This window comes from Botrytis porri, assembly GCF_014898465.1.
Source record: "Botrytis porri strain MUCL 3234 chromosome Unknown BPOR_020, whole genome shotgun sequence".
Classification (NCBI taxonomy): domain Eukaryota; kingdom Fungi; phylum Ascomycota; class Leotiomycetes; order Helotiales; family Sclerotiniaceae; genus Botrytis; species Botrytis porri.
Genome location: NW_024066094.1, coordinates 51,899 through 72,472, shown reverse-complemented (window position 1 = coordinate 72,472; position 20,574 = coordinate 51,899). Strand labels below are relative to the sequence as shown.

Here is a 20,574-nt window from a genome sequence, read left to right as displayed (position 1 = left end):
TAATGGTAAATGAGCTTCTTTCAACATTGCTCTCATGTCGGTTTCTGCGGTGCGTATATTGCGTTCAGCTGGACCATTTTGGTGAGACGATACAACCACTGTAACCTCTGATCGCACACCAGTCTTCCATTCCCGGACGGCTTGAAGAAGCTCTGGTGCATTGTCGGTTCTGGCAGCAATTACAGCTACTCCTGTAGCAAGTTCAATTTCTTGCTTCCAGGCTTTCAGTAAGGGTATTGCATCGCTCTTCTGTTTCAATAGGATGACCCAATTTACCCTTGTGGCGCTATCGATAATAAGGAGAAAGTATCTGTGCCCTCGAATGGTCCTTGGGAAAGGGCCAGCAACATCGAAATGGATCAATTCTAGCCTTTTGGATTTTCGTGCACTTAGTTGACTTGGGATTCTGTTAGTCATCTTTGTGAGAGCGCACACTTCACAGACATCAAGAGTTGAAGGGACCTTGATCGGTCTCTGGAGTGTAGTGACTTTGTGCAGATTCCTGATTTTGTCAGGGCCGAGATGATTGAAGCGTCTATGCCAGATAAGGTATCTTTCCTTCTCCGTCATGGTTAATTCTTCGACTTCCCCTTTTGTACCATCAATGATCTCTGCAGAGAGCGCAAAGAATGCAGAATCTTCGTATCCTGGTTTCACATGCGAGATGATATACATCCCATCTTTCATTGTTGCTTTGATGATCTTATTATTCTTATCGTTTTCTGGTGTGAAATACATCTTCTTGAGACTGAATGTACCCTTGAGTCCTGCCTCACAAATTCTCTTGGCTGAGAGCAGGTTGACCCCCAATCCAGGTACATATAGCACACCAGCTAATGATGTCCTTGTTCCATCCTTGCACACCATGTCCACTGTTCCTCGCTCATCCGAGTACATAGCTCCCCCACCAACCGTTATCCTTCGTCGCGGAGTACGAATTAGACTTCTGAATAGAGAACGTTGGTCAGACATGTGTGAAGTGGCGCCGGTATCAGCGTACCATTGCGATGGGGATGCCTTACTAATACTTTCTTTGGTGAGATGACAATGCTCAGAATCAGACTCACTATCGACGACACTTTCAGTAGCATCGGAGCTTGATTCGGCGATATGAGCCTTGTGCTCCCTGCGTTTTTTGTCTTTTCGCACTGGAGAGGTGGATTGTCTTCTCTTCTGTTTGTGCTTTGAATCGGATTTCAAGAGACGCTTGGCGCGACGGAGCTGGAAGCATTTTAGGACTGAGTGGCCAGGTTTGTCGCAGAGTTCGCAAGTGATGATGGATGTGTCGGTCTCCGAGCTTGTGCTAGCCTTACGCTGGCGATGAGGTGGGACATATTTCTTTCCTTTTGCAAGGTGTGCCGAGTCTCCAGAGGTCTGGATCTCTGCCTCTTTGACCTGTAGATGCTTGATCTTATCGTCAATGCTTAGAGTAGAACTGACGACACGGATCATATCAATGATGACTTTGTACTCATCAGGGAGAGACAAGGTCAGGCTTTGAAAGAGTGATTTATCTGTACACAAAGCACCGGCTGAAGCATCCGCAGATAAGAGCTTTCGTCGAAGATCCTTGAGCTTATCCCATGCACCTATAATAGTCATATCAGGGGTATCGTCGAAAGAGAAGGTCTTGATCTTGAGGAGGTACTCGTCTGCTGCGATATCATCGATTCTGGAGTATTTGACGGCTAGATAATCCCAAAGTTTCTTTGCTGTATCATATTCGTCCACTAAAGCCTCATCATCGTCAGATAATGAGCGACAGATGTAAGATAATGCACTAGCGTTGTCCTTAAGAAAGGTGGCCTTTTTGTCGATATTGAGTCGAATCTTTGTAGTGGTACTGCCGCTGCCGCTGGAGACTTGAAGTTCTTCGAAATCCTGGATTAAGTTGTCGGCTGCTGCAATCCGTGCATATTCATGCAATGTCTTTTCGCATGTATAGAACCAACCTTTTCCTCGAAGTTGAATTCTTATTTGACGAGTCCAGCGTTCGTGATTCTCTTGAGTGAGAGGAGGGATGCGCTTGGAGTAATCCTTGGATCCAGTGTCTTCGTTCATTTTGAAGGTTCTGCAAGTAGAAAGCTTGCGTCGATGACCTAGGCGTGATTGATGGTGGAATGAAAGAGTGGAAGAGGAACTGTTTAAGACTGCGCTGTCCCGATTGGGATGTACTAGTGTTTGAAGGGAGAAATTCTCTTCAAGGCGGGGTAATTAAGAATAGTGAATTTTGATTTGTAGATAATGATTTTTGAAGTGATATCGAACACTATGTAGCAGGTGATGCTCTTCAGCGTTAAGCTGGAATGAATGGTCTTTTCAGTAATAACTCGTAGTTTTCTTACTTGAGGAAAAGGCGCGATGTAAGTGGTTACTTCGCTGTCGCTGCTCAGCAATCTGTTTGCTGTGCGCACCTCGTATGTTGACGTCGCGTTGCGTAGGAGCTTCTCGTCGTCAACCTCTCCTTTGGCAACGTAAGCTATTCAAAGAGCTTTCGGCCTTAGTCTTACTGCAGAGCTACCGGGCTCATAACCTGTTCACAATAAAGGAGCAGGCCAGTGGAATGCATGTATTATTGACTATGTAGATTAATTGTACTAAGGTAAAATCTAACTACGAAGTGGAAGTGATATATGCACAGTAGCTTAGAGCACGTGCCACAACTTCCAACAAATACTACTTTTTCATGAAAATTCGAATATATAATAAATTCAAAAGGCTTAAATCAATAAGTTTTTATTAAAACTATATTATAAAATCCTAAATATGCTTTTAGCTCAGGCAGAATTCTATTTTTAGTGTATTGTCAATATTGTTCAAATAGGCCTCGGTAACTCCGTAGCTTAATTGTTATTTTGATATCATGTTTGAATACTCCCACAAAGAACGACATGTTCCAGCTTTCCTCATGAAGGACATCAATGGCCCATTGTACCAAATGAAATCATTTCCAGGTGTTCAATTGTTGCAATCAAGAGAACATTCTCGTTCAGCGACCTTTTCCATACACAACACTACTGCTCGCACTGACAAGTTTTTGAACGACAAGACTTAGAGACCTCTCTCCATGCTTGACCAATTTCTACTCCTTCATCTACGGTGTGGTTGGACATTCACATCCAGATTGGTTTCACCGATGCTCTCTCTCACTTTACTTCTTTTCTGGATGTTATTTTTGATGCAATCGAACCTCATGAGGTTCGAGTCACACCGTGGCGTCTCGAGTTCAATGTAAGCTGGCACCGATTGACTACATTGTAAGGATGGTTAGAGGTAAACCTCCAAGGTGTAGTTTATGATGAGGAACCTATCATCCTTCCATCAGTACATGCTCAACTACCAGGTATTTATATGTCTTCAGTAAGTCCATCCAAAAAGGTATCTTTAATTTCAACTCAATCCTATACGAATCTCTTTAAAGTTCGCATCAATCAATTTCAAACTTTTCAAAGATGTCGTGCCCAGATTGCTTTCGAGGGGGGTTAAGCACAACAATCGCAACTGGCAAAGAAATCATAATTCACGGTCTTCCAACTAATGTCGCAAAACCAGAAAATGGGAATGAGCCAAAGGGTATAGTCGTTATCATTACTGATGCTTTTGGCTGGAATTTTGTGAACAATAGAGTAACGGCAGATCGTTATGCCAAAGGAGGAGAAGTCTTGGTTTATTGTCCCGACTTTATGGATGGTTCGTTGTCTCCAGCTTCATCTACCTTTGAAGGCAATCTAATTTCTTCATAGGCAATGCAATGAATCCTCGCGCCATCTCTCTATTTGATAAAATTATGGAACCCGCGTCTTGGTCTACGACAATTTTCTTCAAACCTATATATGTTTTTCAAGCTATGACTATCGCAATTCCCTGGAAAACAAAGACCAAAATTCCCATCACCCATCCTAAAGTCGTTTTCTTCTTTCAAGCTCTTGGATCATCCGAACCTCCCTTTCCAACGAACGATCTCAAGATAGGTGTTGCGGGTTTCTGTTGGGGTGGAAAACATACTGTACTTCTTACACAAGACGATTTGTCTTCGCGCGTTCAACGACATCAATCGCAAGCCAAATCTACTACTCCTGAACAATTGATCGATTGTGCATTTACTGCCCATCCTTCTTATATTGAGGTCCCAAACGATATCGAAGCAGTCAAAATCCCACTCAGTATAGTAATCGGAGATTAGACTGCGCAACGGGTACCCGCGGGGCGGATAATAGCCTCAACAGATAATCCGTGAATAATTTGTCTACAAAGCGGATAATTCAGAATCTGAACAGGTAATCCGTAGGGCGAATACAAATTACCTGCGGATATCCACCTACCCATATATTGTATAACTAACTATTCATAATCTTTCATAATATTGATATAATTTTATAATTAATATAAAAATTAGTATAAATCTAAGCTTGAATCACTTTTGAACTAGAAAATAATCTAGGAATAGCTTTATATTTTAAGTGAAAAAAGCGGAGATTCTTCACTTTTTTTGGAGAATCTATATCCATAGATTATTTATAGATAATTTGCAAATTATTTATAGATAACCCATATATTTATGGATAATCCATTTATTTATAAGTAAATAAATTATTTGTAGATAATCTACAGATTATCTATATAAAGTGGGTAATTTTAAAACCTTCATAAATAATCCGCAGAGCAGATTATCCGTGGATAATCCACGGGTATAGATAATTTGTGCGCAGCCTATCGGAGATAAAGACTCAGCTATGAAAGCTCCTCAAATTGATCAAATGCAGGAAACGCTTCAGATGAAGCACAAGAGAAATTCTGAAGTCAGTGTTTTTCAAGGTGCAAAGCATGGATTTGCTACTAGAACACATCCTGACGATAAGGATGAATTGGAGTGTGCAAACAAGGCAGAGACTCAGGCTATTAATTGGTTCAAGAGATGGTTTGCTTGACAATTATTATGGTCGAAGGTGTTGAAGTGCTATTCTTTCGCACTCAACGCGTCCCGTCGTTACATTTCCTCGTTACTCGAAGAATTGCGTGCTACTCTCCTCACCAGGCATTTCCTGTTATTACAATATTTCAATACATTCACGTTTTATCACCAGTCCACTCATTATTCTGTGCCTCGAATTATCGACATTCGCTTTGTTCCTCTTTCCACAAACGAAATGATCAATGGTTCTGTCTCTATCTACAAGCGAAGATCATAAGTCAAGACATGATTGGGTATAACCCTTTAATTTTGGGAATATCAGAAGGCTCGTAGCTAAATGAAAGGCAGCTACCTAGTACACATTCGATCCGCTTCTGAGACCTGCACAGTTTATGAGATCAAGTCGCTGAATCATAAATTCTCACGTTAGTGGCAAGTGCCCTCTCAGTGAGATTGTTGGTCAGGACAGTCATTCAGGTTGAACTTCTGTCGAGCATCTACTGATTTATAAGATGTATTTCGAGGTGAGATTGATTCGAAAAATGAACGTATTCTTGATTGTCTAAAAACTATTTCCATCTGGTCTATAAATAGACATTGAAAAGGAAAACCAGGCTCTTTCCTTCGACTGGTGGATAGCTTAAAACCTTACTCGACCACAGCTTCCGAATCATGATACTTTCCGAGTCTCAACAACTTCTTTGCATTTTCCCTTCCAACATCCTCATATGCTTTTCGGCCACAAAGCGCCTTCTTGATGTTCTCCGCATCTCCATCCCACTATCCATATCCATTTTCAATTGTCTCATATGGATAATCAACGCTGAATAGCAATCTCTTGGGACCTAAATACTCACAAAAGGAGTTGGGAAATGACCGGAGGTTGTGATCTAGATGTTTGTCTTGAAATAATCAACGATAGTCTTCTTCCAAGGGATGTCACCATTCTTCTCGGCGAGATGCTTTTCGACGTCCTCGAACCAATGATTGATTCTCCAAAAATCGAAAGAAATGTGCTCGCCCAAGTGACCGATGATAAGTTTGAGTTTCGGGAAACGATCGCAGACACCGTTACTAATGAGTCCCAAGACATGAAGGGAAACGGCATTAGCGAAACTAAGGGGTGGGCCAATGAGATATTTGCGTTGAGCACATTGTTTCTCATACATTGATCCAGTTGGTGCGGCGCGATGAATGTAAAGTGGAACATCAAGCTCAGACTTTAAATTTTATCTGTCAATCCAAACTGATTTAGTCACTCAAGAAACGGCATGAGTATGAGCATTTCAAACCCAATTAAATTTTATGGAAAGCTTGAAAGAATTCGCGGGCTTGATGGTGCCGACTTGCTCGGTGGGCCATGATTGACGGGAACAACGGTATGTTTCAATAACTTGGGCCGATCATCTTCCGCATTTCACTAGTACCATCCGGATATCTTCAAAGTACAGTAAGAGTAGACACATTTTTACGGAGTAGCGGCGTATTGGAAACGTCAATCTTTAGATTTCTGGATTATGACTCGACATTCAGTGAGTAAATCGGTAAGAAATTCTAAGAAGTCTACACTTTTTGTTGGTATATAATTATTATACATTGATTGTGGGGAAATACTAAACTCAAGTAGGTGAATCCAGACCAACTTAAAGATAAACACGATCGGTTGCATTGAATTATCGCTTAAAATAGGCTTCACAACTGAACACCCCATCTCCTGCTTTGTCTCGCCGATTGATGACGGGCGTTGTGGTACAGTCGGCCTGCGAAATTGCTCATACACATGACACAACCTCCCTACTTCAATGAAGAGCAAATGAACGAACTTTTTTTCATCGTCTTGCAAGATAATCTTGTCCAGAATAAATCGTTCTTGGAATGAGCAATGTAAAGCACATTAATTTGTACTTTGTGCTGCCAATGGTCGAAAAATGCGAAAGTATTTCTCAACTAAAAAGAGCGTGCCATCAAAATGTGTTGCCCATGGTGAGTTCGGATCTTGCCACTATCCAGACCCTCGACCGTCATCATCACGCCAGGCGGCTTGTCCTTCCCGAAATGAAGTGGTATATTGTTCGAGGACGTGAATATTGTAACCAAGGCGTTTGAGAATCATTGCCTGCATTAAGCCTGGGAGTGATCCACCGATCTACGAGATCGTGAGTAGGTAAAGTGAGGAGTTTATTGGATGGTACTTACGACAATGATATCCAAGCTGTCCAAAGGCATGTCTACGTACCCAACGACGCAAAAGCTCTGGAAACTCATTCTGGCCTACACATGATTGGAGTTCGAGAGGGAAATAAATTTCAAAAACTGAATGATACAGAGCAAAAGAAAACTCCGGCACAGCTTCACCATTTTTCAAGACCATGCAGATTGCGAAAATGCATAGCCGAGGCCAGGTTTAGCTTGTAAACCACAATTCAACTGTCGGGGATGATAGCAAGCTGACTGTTAGAGATGTGCTCATTCTTGACATCTTGTTCACGAAAAGATACCTTGCTAGCTCGTAAGTTTTGGTAATCGTGGCAATCAGATGACTGTGCAGTATTTGAATGTATTATTTTGAATTTTCCCGACAGCAATATGGTTGGGTAGTGTTGGACCCGGAAACTAAATTAGATCTCAAAGGTTTCATACCACCCTTGGACAACGCATGCAATGATTGCTGATCCGATGGTCAAGGATATGTAAGAAGTTCGTCTTCTTCCTCGTCGTCATAAGTTAATCGCACAAAAGATTCCGCATCATGACAATCTGCGAGCTCTCTCACAAAACCATTGGTTGTGAAAAGTACTTTGAAAATTCGTTCTCGACCTGGGAACGACTTTGCAGCAACACATTTACATACAAGGGCAATCAGGTCTTTGAAACTCTTCATGAGCAGCGTACTCCCTTCAAACCCATCGAATATCTCCAAACCATCGATAATGCAAAACTTTAGAGCTGGTCCGACTGAAATTAGATCTGCTAACAACTGGATTGCCGCTGGTAGTGCGTCAGTATTCTCTTTCAGTCTTTGGAAGCGCTCGGCGGAGAAATCAGGACATGTTCCATCTGTCTCAATATCATCCTCCATCATATTTATAGTTTGTCCGATAAGACCATAGACAAGTTTGAGAAGTTCGGTTGCTGGATTCCACGTCCTCCAATCTTTTGCATCATAGTGACAGAACTCGGCCATCACTGGAACATGAGTAAGCCGAAGATTCCTCAAAACAAAAGCCGATACGAAAGCGTTTTGGCTAGGCTGTTCTACGCCATGTGGACCTTCAATCCACAGAATTCTAGACGAAGGTGCTATGATCCACTGTCGGATACGTGTCGAGATATTAGCATTGACTACTAGGGATTGGCCCATCACAATCAATCTGTCGACATCAACAGAAGCTTGTACATATTGACGAAGAAATTCGCTGTCTTCAAGCATACTTCTTTTCGACCAGCGAGGGCTAGAATCTAATGAAGAGTTGAGGCTATTACTATGAACGCCTGAATGATTCCAAGCCCCACCGAAACCCCTTTGCCATTTCGATTCTGGTGTGGTTGGGGGACTGATCTCGTTTAATCTGTCCTTCAGTTCTTTAATGTCCAGTAAAAGCTTTTGCACCATATTTCCAATCTGCAATAATTGCATACGATTCTGCTCTTCAGATATGTGTCTCTCTTCTGCTGCGACTCGAGTCGTATATGTCTGTAACCTTTGAACTGTCTTTTGAACGGTTTCTTCTAAGAATGAACGACCAAGCGATTTCGAAAAGCGTTTCCAAGACGATTGATACCATTCACGAATTATAACTTCAAGGAAGTCAAAAAGCTGGATATAAAATTCAGTTATATGGCATTTGATGTATGTAGATCTTTGATATCGTGTGGTGGCAGCCGCAATTCCAAAAGATCGGACTTGGTCCGATATATCGTCCAATGCGTCAGATATCTCGTCCGCGATTTTGCTATTAGTTACGCTTGCCTTTGTAAAGCTCCTTGTCAGCTCTGTGATTCTCTCATACCATGTTTGATAGTATCGTACCTTGACCAAGGCAGAGAAGGCGCCAGTGAATACGCTGGTATACCTGTCCCCACTCGGTAGCAATGCAAAGAGATACTTGTGATTCTCTAGACTTTGTACAGTTCTTTTTAGGAAAGTCTTGACTTTAGCACCCTTGGACTCTTGCTTCTTTTGCAAAATATCTTGTTGAAGCTGTATTGTCAAAAGCAGAATATCCGTGCCATTATTTCCACTCGTGATTGGCACCCCAGATTTATCCAGCTTGAGCTTGTCTTCGAGGTTTCTCCATGCTACTGAGAGTTCTTCACTTTTCTCCTCCAGATTTTAAAGCTTGCTTTCTAAGAAGCCAGGTAATCTAGGCTATGTTAGAGCTTCAATCTCCATATTGAAACTCCAGGTAGTACGTTGAACAAATGCATCGGGAATTTTATGGAAGACTCACGAGTATAGATCATGGCCGTAATTTCTTGTCATTTGGTTGACCTTCTTTGTTTTTTGAGTCACCTCCTTGTAGAAATACTTCCCCTTCCTCTCCCGTTCAATGTCATGATCTAATTTTTCCGCAAGTCCTTGGGAAAGTGGCTCGGCAATCTTTTCGTTGCGAGTAAGTTCACTAAAACGTCTCACAAGGTACAAACCTTCAGCATCGAACGACATTCTGATGATTTGGAGAAGTTGTCTGGCAGTTGAATGTTGTATGCAATGATTAATTATATCTCGGGGCAAGTGGCTATGCAGTATGAGCCTCCCAGAATTACTAACGTGATATGTTCTAACTAACAACACATGCAATTCCTATTGGGTACGTGATAAGAGAAGTGATAGCTGTGCATGATCTGCGGGGGCCATGCAGTTAACCACACCCTGATCTTACAATATCTTATCACCGGGTAATCTTACTTTCTTCTTTTGGAAATCCTAATAAGCCTGTACTTATATATACATCCTTGCCACGGAGCCTTATTTTCATGGGTCATGAAGTTTACGCTTGGCAGGATAGGTTCATGAATTGCGTCTTGATTTAGTTTGAAATATCATATAGCGCAAGCCAATTCCAAGAAATCTGGATGATGGGCTTTCACTTACGAATTTAAATCTGAAGCAGTACTCGACTTGAATACTATAACTTTACCGCACATATATCGTCTACTATTAGTTTAAGACAGAAGCATTAGACTTCCAGCAGCCATGGAAAATTCAGAGATCGAAGACGTACCTTCCGCCAAAAGAGCTGCAGATTCGATGCCAACTCCTATCTCGGAGCCAGATATCCAAGTGCCCACAGAAGAGGTCTCACACATCTCTTTGTCCGAAAAGTCACCAGAGAGCTCGAAGAATGCCGACGCAATAATCAAATATACTTTAGATTTAGATGATGTCAAAACCGACGAGCGGCTCTTGATCGGAGAGGAGAACCATCTCTTCGACCTTACCATCTTCAATGGCGACTTTAAACTCGACGAAGAGAATCACCAGCCCGAGTCAACTCCAAGGCTCACAATCTTCGAGGTCATCGTGGTAGCTCAAGGATATGTAGAGCATCTTGAAAACCCAAAGAAAGAAAACCTCAAAAAATGTAACGAAACCCAAGGATCTGATGCCGAAAAATCTAAAATTGAGGCACCAAATTCTCAAACGGTGGAGCTGCCAGTGACCAAAGCTCGAGGGAAAGACTTGGTTAAAATCACTGAGATTTTTGAAACAAGAATACACATTCATTCTCAAAGTCTCATTGAGGTGATTCGAGAGGTGGTTGATTATTATCCAAGGTGAAATCCGTAATGTACTCATGTATTCTACTTCGTCTAACCAATCGATAGTCAAAACCTCGATGGGCGAGTTGTAATCATCCAAAAGCCTTATTGGGTATTGATTCATCATGAGAAAGAGCTTCACGAGAAGCATACTCAATTGACAGAGCAACTGGAATGCACTGAAGCTGATAAAGAGAAAGCAGAACATCTCAAAGCTCTTCTTGATTTCATTAAGCCACAATCAATGAAATTGCTTCAGCCAATCCTACCTCTATTGAAAAATAAAGTTCCGACAGTGAGCTTTGATGGACTTCGATATCTTCTCAAGCCAGGAACACTTGCTTATTATAAGTTCGACAATGAGTGGATTGGTTGTATCATACTGCGAGTTAATCCCGAGGCGAAGAGGAAGTCTTCCAAGATAACTAACTGGAACGTCTCTGTCTGGTATCTTGAATGGTCTTATCACGCTTATCGGATTGAAACACCATTCGAAATTGGTAGTTTCGAAGGGGAACGTGATATTACCTCCCTGAAAGTAATACCAAGAGAGTATTGGGATGCAAATGACAATAACGCTAGACGCAAAAAATTCGAGGATCGAGGTCTGAAGAAAATGACTTTGCTCAAGAGTGGACATAAGCAGATGGATTACAAGGGGAAGACTGCGGAAGAGGAGGAACGACAGGTGCTATCTCTCTCTTTTGCAAACTTTTCAATTAGGCTTATCATTCATAGTATCATGGCAGAATTATCGTCGATGAGATCTTCAGGGGCTTGCAATGAAAGCTGACACTGTTTCGAAATGGACGTCTCGACCTAACGGATTGACAGATGATAAATGGATGGGACGTGACTATGGTTCTTCTGATGATGACGAAAATGACGAAGACGGTGATGCCGAACGTACTCAAACGTCTAAACTTGCGAAACTGGAGGAATTCGGAGAACTTAAAAGCATTGAACTTGATAAGCTCTCGAAAGAGCAGCTTTTTTTGATGTTGCCATCGATTCCCTGCTATGCTCTGGATATAAAGTCTTGGTGTAAGCACTTTTGTATTATCTCTTGCTGATGTTCACCTCCTGGGAGATAGTAGTATCTATGCGATGCTGACTGATTGTTACATAGGTACCGGGCATGTCGAGCGTATGCATGAGATAGAACCCATTACGAATCCACCTAAGCCGGTCATGAAGGAATAGACTGCGCAACAGGTACCTGCGGAGCGAATAATGGCCTTGGTGGGTAATCTATGGATTATCTATTACAAAGCGAATAATTCAAAAATCTGAATAGGTAATTTGCAGAACAGATATAAATTATCTATAGATATTCATTTACTTGTATATTATATAACTATTTATAATCTTTTATAATATTAATATAATATTATAATTAATATAAAAATTAATATAAATTTTAACTTGAATTATTTTTGGACTGAAAAATAATCTAAAAATAGCTTTATATTTTAAACAAAAAAAAACAGAGAATCTATATATTCATAAATTATTTATAGATAACCTATATATCTACAAATAATTCATCTATCTATAAATAAATAAATTATCTATAAATAATCTATAGATTATTTATATAAAGCAAATAATTTTAAAGCCTTGATAGATAACCTGTAAAGCAAATAAAACCTTTAATAGATAATCTACAAAGCAGATTATTTGTAGATAATCCACAGGTACAGATAATTTATGCGCAGCCTATTAAGGAAGGCTTCCACGAGATCATCCAGGCACTCTCTGCTAGCCAGCATACCGGAAAAGCCCAGTGGTATGCGGACTCTATTAAAGGCAAAGGAAGAGGAGTCATTATTCTTCTTCACGGCACGTACCACCATTCTGAGAAGTAAAAATCTCCTGTATAGTCGCTGATGTGATTGAATGTTAGGGCCGCCTGGTGTGGGAAAGACTTACTCTGTTGGTATGAAAGATTTGAGATTTCTTCAATTGTTGATTGGTTGATTCGGCTGACTCGAACTAAATAGAATGTGTTGCGATTTCGACAGGCAGACCTCTACTTGCTTTGACCATTGCAGATATTGGAACCAAAGAAGATATGATCGAGACGGAGCTTTCTTCATGGTTTTATCTTGCAGAGCGATGGAAAGCCGTCTTGCTCATCGACGAGGCCGACATTTTTCTCGAACGTCGTAAACATACAGATCTTGCTCGTAATGGAATTGTCTCGGGTATGTTGAGAAAAAAGTCCAAACATTAAATTCGAAAGAAATTAACGATTGTTGAAGCATTTCTACGTAAGATGGAATATTTTCAAGGTCTCCTTTTTCTCACGACGAATCGAGTTGGTCAGATCGATGAAGCTTTTACCTCACGTGTTCATGTCGTGATTGAATATCCACCTCTTGATGACGAGAGTCGTCGTCAAATCTGGGACGGTCTTTTTGAAAAAATGTACAACGAAACCGATGGAAAGATTAAACTGAGTCTGGATACAAAGAAATGTGTGAAGCAAGATGCCGAACGCTTGGGTATAGGTTTGAACAAAAGAGAAATCCGTAACGCACTTCAAACTGCGATTTCACTTGCAGATTTCGAAGCCAAAGGGGAACGTGGGTATAAAGAAAGTGATCCCATTAATGTGGAAAAGGGACATTTTGAAAGAGTTTTCGAATTGAGCAAATCATTCCGCAGTTATCTCAACTCGATCAAACGCGATACTCCGGAATCAAGAGCACAGAATTATTATGGTAGAAATGATAGTTATCGGGGGACAATGGATGAGCGGGCGCGCTAGTACACAGCTATCAAAATATGCTGTCGAGAATTGCAAGAAGATAAGATGTTCATCTCCAACCTACACTATTTGATGATGGTCCACCTATCACGTGCCCCAAAACTGGACCAGAGTCCGTCGCTGAAAGTCCGACTTAAGATTGGTGAAGTTCAGGAAGATTGAATGAATAGAGTTGCTATAACATAATCTTACATTGATGGTAGTTGATCAACCATGGAAATCCCAATCATCTCTCTGTTCACAGAAGAAATACACTGAACACAAGTTAGAACACAAAAACTGGATATGGATGTCAAAAAAACGCTGTACTCACCAACGACAGAATTGTTCATATCCGCCACGACACCATATTCAATGGCGGAAGGAGCAGATGCAACAACATTCTGTAACATTTGGACCACAAGCACAGAATTATGACTCTCTTGGAATGCAACCCGAAGCTAATTCTCAAGGTAGATCATTCGACCGCATTTGCAGTCGAGGAATGCTGTCTAAGATATTGCTTCTTGAAAGTTAATAGTACGAGTAAAAGCAATCTGGTAATGCCAGTCCAGTAGTAGTCGTACATGAGAGAGAGCTTGAGAAGAATCCAAGCACGTGGACCCCCACGTTTAATGCGGCGGTGCAATTGTGGCTTGAGGAATTCTCACGGAACCTTGGAACTCCTAAAGTTATCAAACCGAGGCCCTTTTGGCCCTTGTAAAAAAAAAAAAACTTCATTAGTCTACATTGTATGCGCGGCCAATGAGAAAGTCGAAATTGGAGAGAAACCGAAGCTTTTCGTTATCTATTCATTTCATACCGTGTTAGCCTTTCCAAGCTTGCCGAGCTGCCTCAGGCTAGGTACCGGCATCGTATCAATCATAGACCATAGTCCATGGGTGCTAGTAACCTTACGGGATGGCCGACCCATGGTTGCAATCTTATGATTGTTCAAAGGTTGCACTGCAGACATGAAGATCGCAGAGGGCGTAGAAAAGCCAAGGGCTTGCCCTACTGTCATATGAACTGTTCTCTGCTTTATGCTCGAGCCTCAATAGAAATCCCATTTTCCAAATGGCATGCCACCCCTCCCACGATTTGCGGGGGGAGGGGATTTCTCTTCCTTGTCATTCACTCTTGCCCATGTCGATGTCGATGTTTTAGTGGGGGCACGGACGAACTGTATTGGTGTAACTAACCGTTAGTTGGCTGGGTCTTCTTGCCCGCTGACAATATATTCGATTGAGAGATGAAATATTTTCTTCGATTTTCTTCCCGAATCAACATCCTTTCTATCATGTCTTCTTCTGGTATTGAACCACCCCATCCATTCAATCATGAAAGTATCGCTTCATATAGACAACCTGCAAATGATGGCTATCTCAAAGAGATGCATGAAGAAGAAGTACTTGATACCTTCTCTCCACCATATCATGATGAAACCATATCCATTAGCCAGACACATGATTCTACCCACCGACAATTAAGACCAAGACATATTCAATTGATCGGTATTGGAGGGACAATTGGAACTGCGCTTTATGTTCAAATTGGTCATGGGTTAATAAATGGTGGACCGGGAAGTTTGTTTTTGGCCTTCACTATTTGGTATGTATACTTCTCTCTAGACCATTGTCGAATATGGAGCAGCGAAATCATCATCTGATATATTGAAATGATAGGTGCACCTTCATTTTGGCCGTCACAAATGTAAGTATTCCCTCTCGGTCATTGTTCACCCTCCTAATTGTGGGAACTTTAGTGTATGGCAGAAATGGTAACTTACCTACCAATTTCATCTCCATTCATACGATTCGCTGGTCGGTATGTCGATGAAGCTTTCGGAGTTGCTGCAGGATACAACTTTTTTATCTTTGAAGCCGCTCTAGTTCCATTCGAAATCGTAGCTTGTAATATTATCATTCATTATTGGAGTGATGCAGTTCCCGCTGGTGGGATCATTGCTATTGTTATAGTCCTTTATGGGTATGTTACTTCGAATTTCATTCTTCTGCCCAAACCACTAACAACAACCATCATAGCTTTATCAACCTATTTGCTGTTAGATGGTATGGAGAATCAGAATTTTACCTCGCCATGGGGAAAGTTCTTTTGATTGTTGGTCTGATAATATTCACTTTCATCACGATGCTGGGTGGAAATCCACTTCATGATCGATTCGGGTTCCGATTTTGGTCCAATCCAGGAGCATTCACCGAACTTTATAAAACGGGGTCTCTTGGTCGCTTTCTAGGATTCTTGCAATGCCTCATTCAAGCCTCATTCACAATAGCCGGTCCAGATTATGTCTCAATGGCAGCCGGCGAAGCCCAAAATCCTAGAGTTGTGATGCCTAGAGCATTTAATGGTGTCTTCTATCGGCTTACCGCATTTTTTGTTTTGGGAAGTTTGGCTGTGGGAATTTTGGTTCCATACAATGACCAAGAACTCAAAGATGCGTTTACCAATGGTCTACCCGGAGCAGCAGCTAGTCCTTACGTAGTCGCCATGAATCGACTTCAAATCAGGATTCTCCCGGATATTGTTAACGCCATGGTCCTTGGGGCTGCTTTCTCGGCGGGCAATTCTTATGTTTATTGTGCATCAAGATCGCTTTTCGGACTTGCACTTGAAGGAAAAGCTCCCAAGTTCCTCACCAAATGCACAAAGGAAGGCGTTCCAATCTATTGTGTTTGTGCTACATTGGCCGTTGCATTATTGAGCTTTTTGCAAGTATCAAATAATGCAGCGGTAGTGCTTCAATGGTTTGTTAATTTGGTTACTGCAAGTCAATTGATCAATTTCAGCGTGATGGCTTATACCTTTATATGTGTAAGTGGAGACGTTGGATTCTCGCATTAGTTATGCAGGCAATACTGACTTGATGCAGTGGAAGAAAGCATGCGATGCGCAAGGACTTGATAGAAATACATTACCGCATACAAGTTTTTGGCAACCATTCAGTGCATATTATGCATTGACAGGATGTTTTATCATGACTTTTGTTGGTGGATATACAGTTTTCCTGCCTGGTATGTCGAACATTTTCCCATCCTCTAACATCCTCTTTCCCAACATACTACGAATCCTTCTAGCCTCCTAGATCGAAAGAACTAACTTTTGTGACAGGTGAGTGGGATGTTCCGACCTTTCTCTTCTCCTATGCAATGGTTGGTATCTTTCCAATTATTTTTATCGGATGGAAAATTGTAAAGAAAACAAAATGGTTAAAACCGCATGAGGTGATATTGAGAACTCATGAGGTGGAAGAGATTGAAGAGTATACGAGGAATTACGTTGAAAGACCTCCGAAGACAAGGTGGCATGCTTATGTGGACAAAATCTTTAGTTAGTGTCAGGCGAAATAGAAGGGCAAACAGTCCCTAATATTTTTCGGCCGGCTTTGAATGTGATAATTACATTTGGTGATGCCCATTTGTTTCTCGGGCGATGGCCGAAGATAGAATCGGAATAACCAATTAGTTTGAACCACCTGCAGTTGAGCCAAAATGGCTATGCGGGGTACTGGATTTTCCGTTCCGGGGTCTTCGAGCCCTGGCGAGCGTCGACCGAAATTATTCAACTTCCAACCATTTTTTTCTTGCCATCCACGACGTTACTATCTGCCAACAATTCGAGGAATCAATGATCGGTAAAGTTCGATGTATTTGTGCCGCAATGAGAAGATACCTTGGAAATGGTAACTGTGCGAGATGGAACCAAGATTTTGACGACGAATCTTCGGGCATGAACATACAAGAATATACGCAATGATGATGATCGGGCACGCAACTGCGGATTGCTGTATCGAGGACCTTGGCAAAAGGACGTTGAATGTCTGATTTCAGGGGGTTGAGATGATAGGGTGATAATGATTGGGAGATAATACCAAGGCAAGGGGGATTTTTGCTCACGATACCCCGGAAGGTGGAGGTCTCAAAGCCTTAATCGTTTTTCCAGAGTGGTTTTGTGCTGATATGCATTGACACCCTTGGAACAATACCAGGCAAGAATTGACGGCATAATTCTGCCAGTCGAACTGGTAGCTGTCGAAGCTTTTCCGTGCTCGACAATTAACGTCGAGTTAGATCTCAAAATGCTCAATTTGGACGCAGGCACGCTAATACCAATCGCGGTTATTATTGGGTTTTCTTCCAAGAAAACTCTGCTGGAGATGATAGATCTGGTGAATGGAGATTTAGGAACGTACAGATATATGAAACAATCTTGATGGAATTTCGGTACTTCGGGGTGCACTTATCATCCTCAGGTCAATTTAGCGGTGGACGAAAGGTCTTGCAGCACAATTTCTTCCCATTGCCGCGCTTTTATTGCGCTCTATCACCGCTCAAAATTTTACCAAAGTTGTATGTTCATTCTCTGGTAATTGTGTGTAGTATTGGCGCGAGTTTCTTTTCGATTTGACATGGGTAGTACCACCGCACATGCGTTGCCCCTTCTACCGAGCCCACGCTTTAGATACTCAATCCATACAGGATTATGCCATTTTTGCTAGCTTTTCCCACACGATATTGATTACAACCTTTTTACCTTCACAGGCTATCAGCTCAGAGAAACACATGTCGTTGACGTGTTCATGTCACAGAATGCATTGAATTCAGTCCCCTTGCGATACCTCATCTTCAGATCAGACTTTACCACCACGAGATTTTAACCATAAATGTCAGTATACTATCCAACGACGCACGCTAGACATTGGACTTCTGGACCTGGTGGACCGCACTGTCTCAGTTTTGAATTGCCGTAATTCTTTGTTTGTTCCTATCCAATCCCAACCAAGTATCTGGTAAAACGTCCTAGATCTCTCCAGTTTTCTGCTTTCTATTGCAATGGTTTCATTGTTCTTCGTATCATTACTAATCAAAGTAATTGACTTCCTCATAATTTTACCACCTCTCAGTAAATTTTCAGGCTCTTCGACTATTCTCAAGACAAACTAGAATAAAGGATGTGATTTTGGCTCGTGTGATCTTGAGGTATTCATGATCTGACGCCTCCTTGTTAGATCGAGGGGACTTTCCGCAGACCACATATTCGTTGAAGGCGCCTCTTTCAACAATTCTATTCATCTATCGAGGTTTGACTTTGGTCTCGAACTAGTCAAGCATGAGATGTTGCTATCCTTTGTCTTCGTGCTAGATACATGCTGGTGATGGAAGCTCCTCTTCAATTAATCTAGACTGTGTCATGTTGAGTTATTTCACAATTCATACTTATCCATATACTTCTCATCACTGTTTACTTGAACTTATCTTCATCCATCATATCATTTTTATTCTTGAATTCATCCCAAGCAGAAAGGAATTATGAGTCCAATTATCCAATTATTCAGACGCAAATCTCCTCTTCAAGAGCAGCTTGCAGAAATAGTAAATTTACCACACTCAGTCCTTATTACCATACCGGCAGGAACGCCACCTCCAGGTGTTCAATCCTTTTCTGAAAACCCACCGACCCTACAGCCGGTCGTTATCGCAGTTTGTAGTCTCTTCTTTGCTCTTATGCTCATATGTTGTGGGATTCGTACATGGACAAAGTTTATGATTATGCGACCTGTGAAACTGCGTTGGAACGATTGTAAGTAACATATTCCCTCTTTTACCACCAGCCTGATCCTTATGATCTTGACTTATCAAAGAGAAGTTGGAATACTGATCAATTTTTTTAGTAACTTGGCTTCTTGCCTTGGTATGTACCGATTCTGTCATGAAAACCAAGTTTCTTACTCATCCGTAGCTCACCTCCATAACCTGTTATGTAATTACTATGATATGTAAGCTACTTCATCTCTACTTAATTCATACTCAACTAACGATAGACACTAGCTGTCACTGGTCTAGGAACTGTAGGATTGCATACATGGGATTATTCACTCGCTCAGTTGTTCACCAATTACAATGGAGTTGTATGTACTCAGGCACCATAGAAAGATTCTGTTTCATTCCTAACATTAAACAGGGATTCATTGTACCTACTTGGAATAGCCCCTTGGCTTTTGGGCTCGTAAAACTTACAATTTGGCTCACTTACATCGAAATATTTACTTCTATGCGTTGGGTTAGAATTTGTTGTTATATTGGTGCCGCCATAACCTCGCTCTGGTATTTCCCAGTGGTCATTGCTACACTTGTCTGGACAACCCCTCCGCGTGGCGAGAACTTTGTATACAGTTTAATCTCGGATGGAATATTTACCACTCGGAAATTGACTATTCCTATAGCTGCTGTCGGCTTAGCACTCGACGTTTTCCTGTTTATAATACCGTTACTTGCAGTAAGTAAATTACATATGGCAACAAAAAAGAAGCTGGGAGTAGCATTGATATTTGCTACTGGAGCATTGTGAGTTTCGTTTTATACGGAGAACGAAGTTTCGTGGATGGAAATACTAATACAAGAAAATAGAGCCATTGTCGCTTCAATCCTGAGTATCATTTACCGCGTTCGACTCAATCAGGTATTGGATAACACATGGGCTTTAGTACCCGTATTTATCTTGACGTAAGAATCACAGAAGCTAAATATCATATTTGCTAACTTCATTTTACAGCCTCGCAGAATTGTTTATCGGCATGATTATTGCTTGTACTTGGCACATGTCGAAATTCTTCCGTACATACGATCGGCAGTTTGGAAAATTGGGCTCAAAAATAGCATATATTTTATGCTTCAGATGTGTGAGGGGGTCGAAGGGAAGAAAAGAATCCGAGAAATCCGGTAGAGGCAGTGAGGGTTCCGAAATAAACGTGGAATTAGTCAACGCAGAACGATGTAAGAAGCAACCTAAACTTTATCCTAATCTCGACGTTACGAATTTCAATGCAACTATAGTTGAGGAAGATTCAAATGAAGATATTGAGCTTGGGAATAAAGATGGAGCAGCAAGTCATTGATTCCATGAGAATCAAGATACCAAAAGATGCCAAATGGTTGTATACTTTGGAAAGCTCGGGGTGATATATATTCCTGGGATCAGCGGCTAGAGCAGTCTAAAATAATATTTATATTCGAGGGAAAGACTCATAACACACAGTCAGCTTCGTTCATCAAATGTTTCGTTTCTTCTAAAATTGTTTCCCTATACATAATATTAACAAGTTATCATGAAAATGGTAGTTCTTGAA

The 20,574-nt window shown here is 41.3% G+C and overlaps 9 protein-coding genes across 9 annotated transcripts; 5 read left to right on the top strand and 4 right to left on the bottom strand.

Moving 5' to 3' along the window:
• The first annotated feature begins 2,888 nt into the window (after positions 1-2,888).
• Positions 2,889-4,307, top strand: EAF01_011177 (uncharacterized protein). The gene is made up of 2 exons (XM_038919434.1): positions 2,889-3,690; positions 3,744-4,307. The coding sequence occupies exons 1-2, from the start codon at positions 3,453-3,455 to the stop codon at positions 4,181-4,183; spliced, it is 678 nt and encodes a 225-aa protein (XP_038764948.1). The 5' UTR covers positions 2,889-3,452; the 3' UTR covers positions 4,184-4,307.
• A 1,253-nt stretch (positions 4,308-5,560) lies between these two features.
• On the bottom strand, positions 5,561-6,081 carry EAF01_011176 (uncharacterized protein; the record flags this gene model as incomplete). Its single annotated transcript, XM_038919433.1, has 3 exons — positions 5,561-5,692; positions 5,770-5,802; positions 5,830-6,081. The coding sequence occupies 3 exons, from the start codon at positions 6,079-6,081 to the stop codon at positions 5,561-5,563; spliced, it is 417 nt and encodes a 138-aa protein (XP_038764947.1).
• Positions 6,082-6,289: 208 nt separating this feature from the next.
• Positions 6,290-7,177, bottom strand: EAF01_011175 (uncharacterized protein). The gene is made up of 2 exons (XM_038919432.1): positions 7,109-7,177; positions 6,290-7,058 (listed from the first exon to the last, which is right to left on the bottom strand). The coding sequence occupies exon 2, from the start codon at positions 6,621-6,623 to the stop codon at positions 6,408-6,410; it is 216 nt and encodes a 71-aa protein (XP_038764946.1). The 5' UTR covers positions 6,624-7,058; positions 7,109-7,177; the 3' UTR covers positions 6,290-6,407.
• Positions 7,178-7,592: 415 nt separating this feature from the next.
• On the bottom strand, positions 7,593-9,578 carry EAF01_011174 (uncharacterized protein; the record flags this gene model as incomplete). The annotated part of the gene is made up of 3 exons (XM_038919431.1): positions 7,593-8,882; positions 8,943-9,228; positions 9,364-9,578. The coding sequence occupies 3 exons, from the start codon at positions 9,576-9,578 to the stop codon at positions 7,593-7,595; spliced, it is 1,791 nt and encodes a 596-aa protein (XP_038764945.1).
• A 531-nt stretch (positions 9,579-10,109) lies between these two features.
• EAF01_011173 (uncharacterized protein) lies at positions 10,110-11,461 on the top strand (the record flags this gene model as incomplete). The annotated part of the gene is made up of 3 exons (XM_038919430.1): positions 10,110-10,690; positions 10,742-11,363; positions 11,414-11,461. 3 exons carry the CDS (start codon positions 10,110-10,112, stop codon positions 11,459-11,461), a joined length of 1,251 nt encoding a protein of 416 aa, XP_038764944.1.
• Positions 11,462-12,749: 1,288 nt separating this feature from the next.
• EAF01_011172 (uncharacterized protein) lies at positions 12,750-13,448 on the top strand (the record flags this gene model as incomplete). The annotated part of the gene is made up of 2 exons (XM_038919429.1): positions 12,750-12,882; positions 12,940-13,448. 2 exons carry the CDS (start codon positions 12,750-12,752, stop codon positions 13,446-13,448), a joined length of 642 nt encoding a protein of 213 aa, XP_038764943.1.
• EAF01_011171 (uncharacterized protein) lies at positions 13,378-13,988 on the bottom strand. Its single transcript, XM_038919428.1, has 2 exons — positions 13,762-13,988; positions 13,378-13,702 (listed from the first exon to the last, which is right to left on the bottom strand). The coding sequence occupies exons 1-2, from the start codon at positions 13,838-13,840 to the stop codon at positions 13,656-13,658; spliced, it is 126 nt and encodes a 41-aa protein (XP_038764942.1). The 5' UTR covers positions 13,841-13,988; the 3' UTR covers positions 13,378-13,655.
• A 739-nt stretch (positions 13,989-14,727) lies between these two features.
• Positions 14,728-16,783, top strand: EAF01_011170 (uncharacterized protein; the record flags this gene model as incomplete). Its single annotated transcript, XM_038919427.1, has 6 exons — positions 14,728-15,038; positions 15,113-15,140; positions 15,193-15,416; positions 15,473-16,262; positions 16,321-16,462; positions 16,560-16,783. 6 exons carry the CDS (start codon positions 14,728-14,730, stop codon positions 16,781-16,783), a joined length of 1,719 nt encoding a protein of 572 aa, XP_038764941.1.
• A 1,974-nt stretch (positions 16,784-18,757) lies between these two features.
• On the top strand, positions 18,758-20,343 carry EAF01_011169 (uncharacterized protein; the record flags this gene model as incomplete). Its single annotated transcript, XM_038919426.1, has 7 exons — positions 18,758-19,028; positions 19,120-19,139; positions 19,188-19,224; positions 19,277-19,356; positions 19,410-19,792; positions 19,856-19,951; positions 20,001-20,343. The coding sequence occupies 7 exons, from the start codon at positions 18,758-18,760 to the stop codon at positions 20,341-20,343; spliced, it is 1,230 nt and encodes a 409-aa protein (XP_038764940.1).
• Positions 20,344-20,574: the final 231 nt, after the last annotated feature.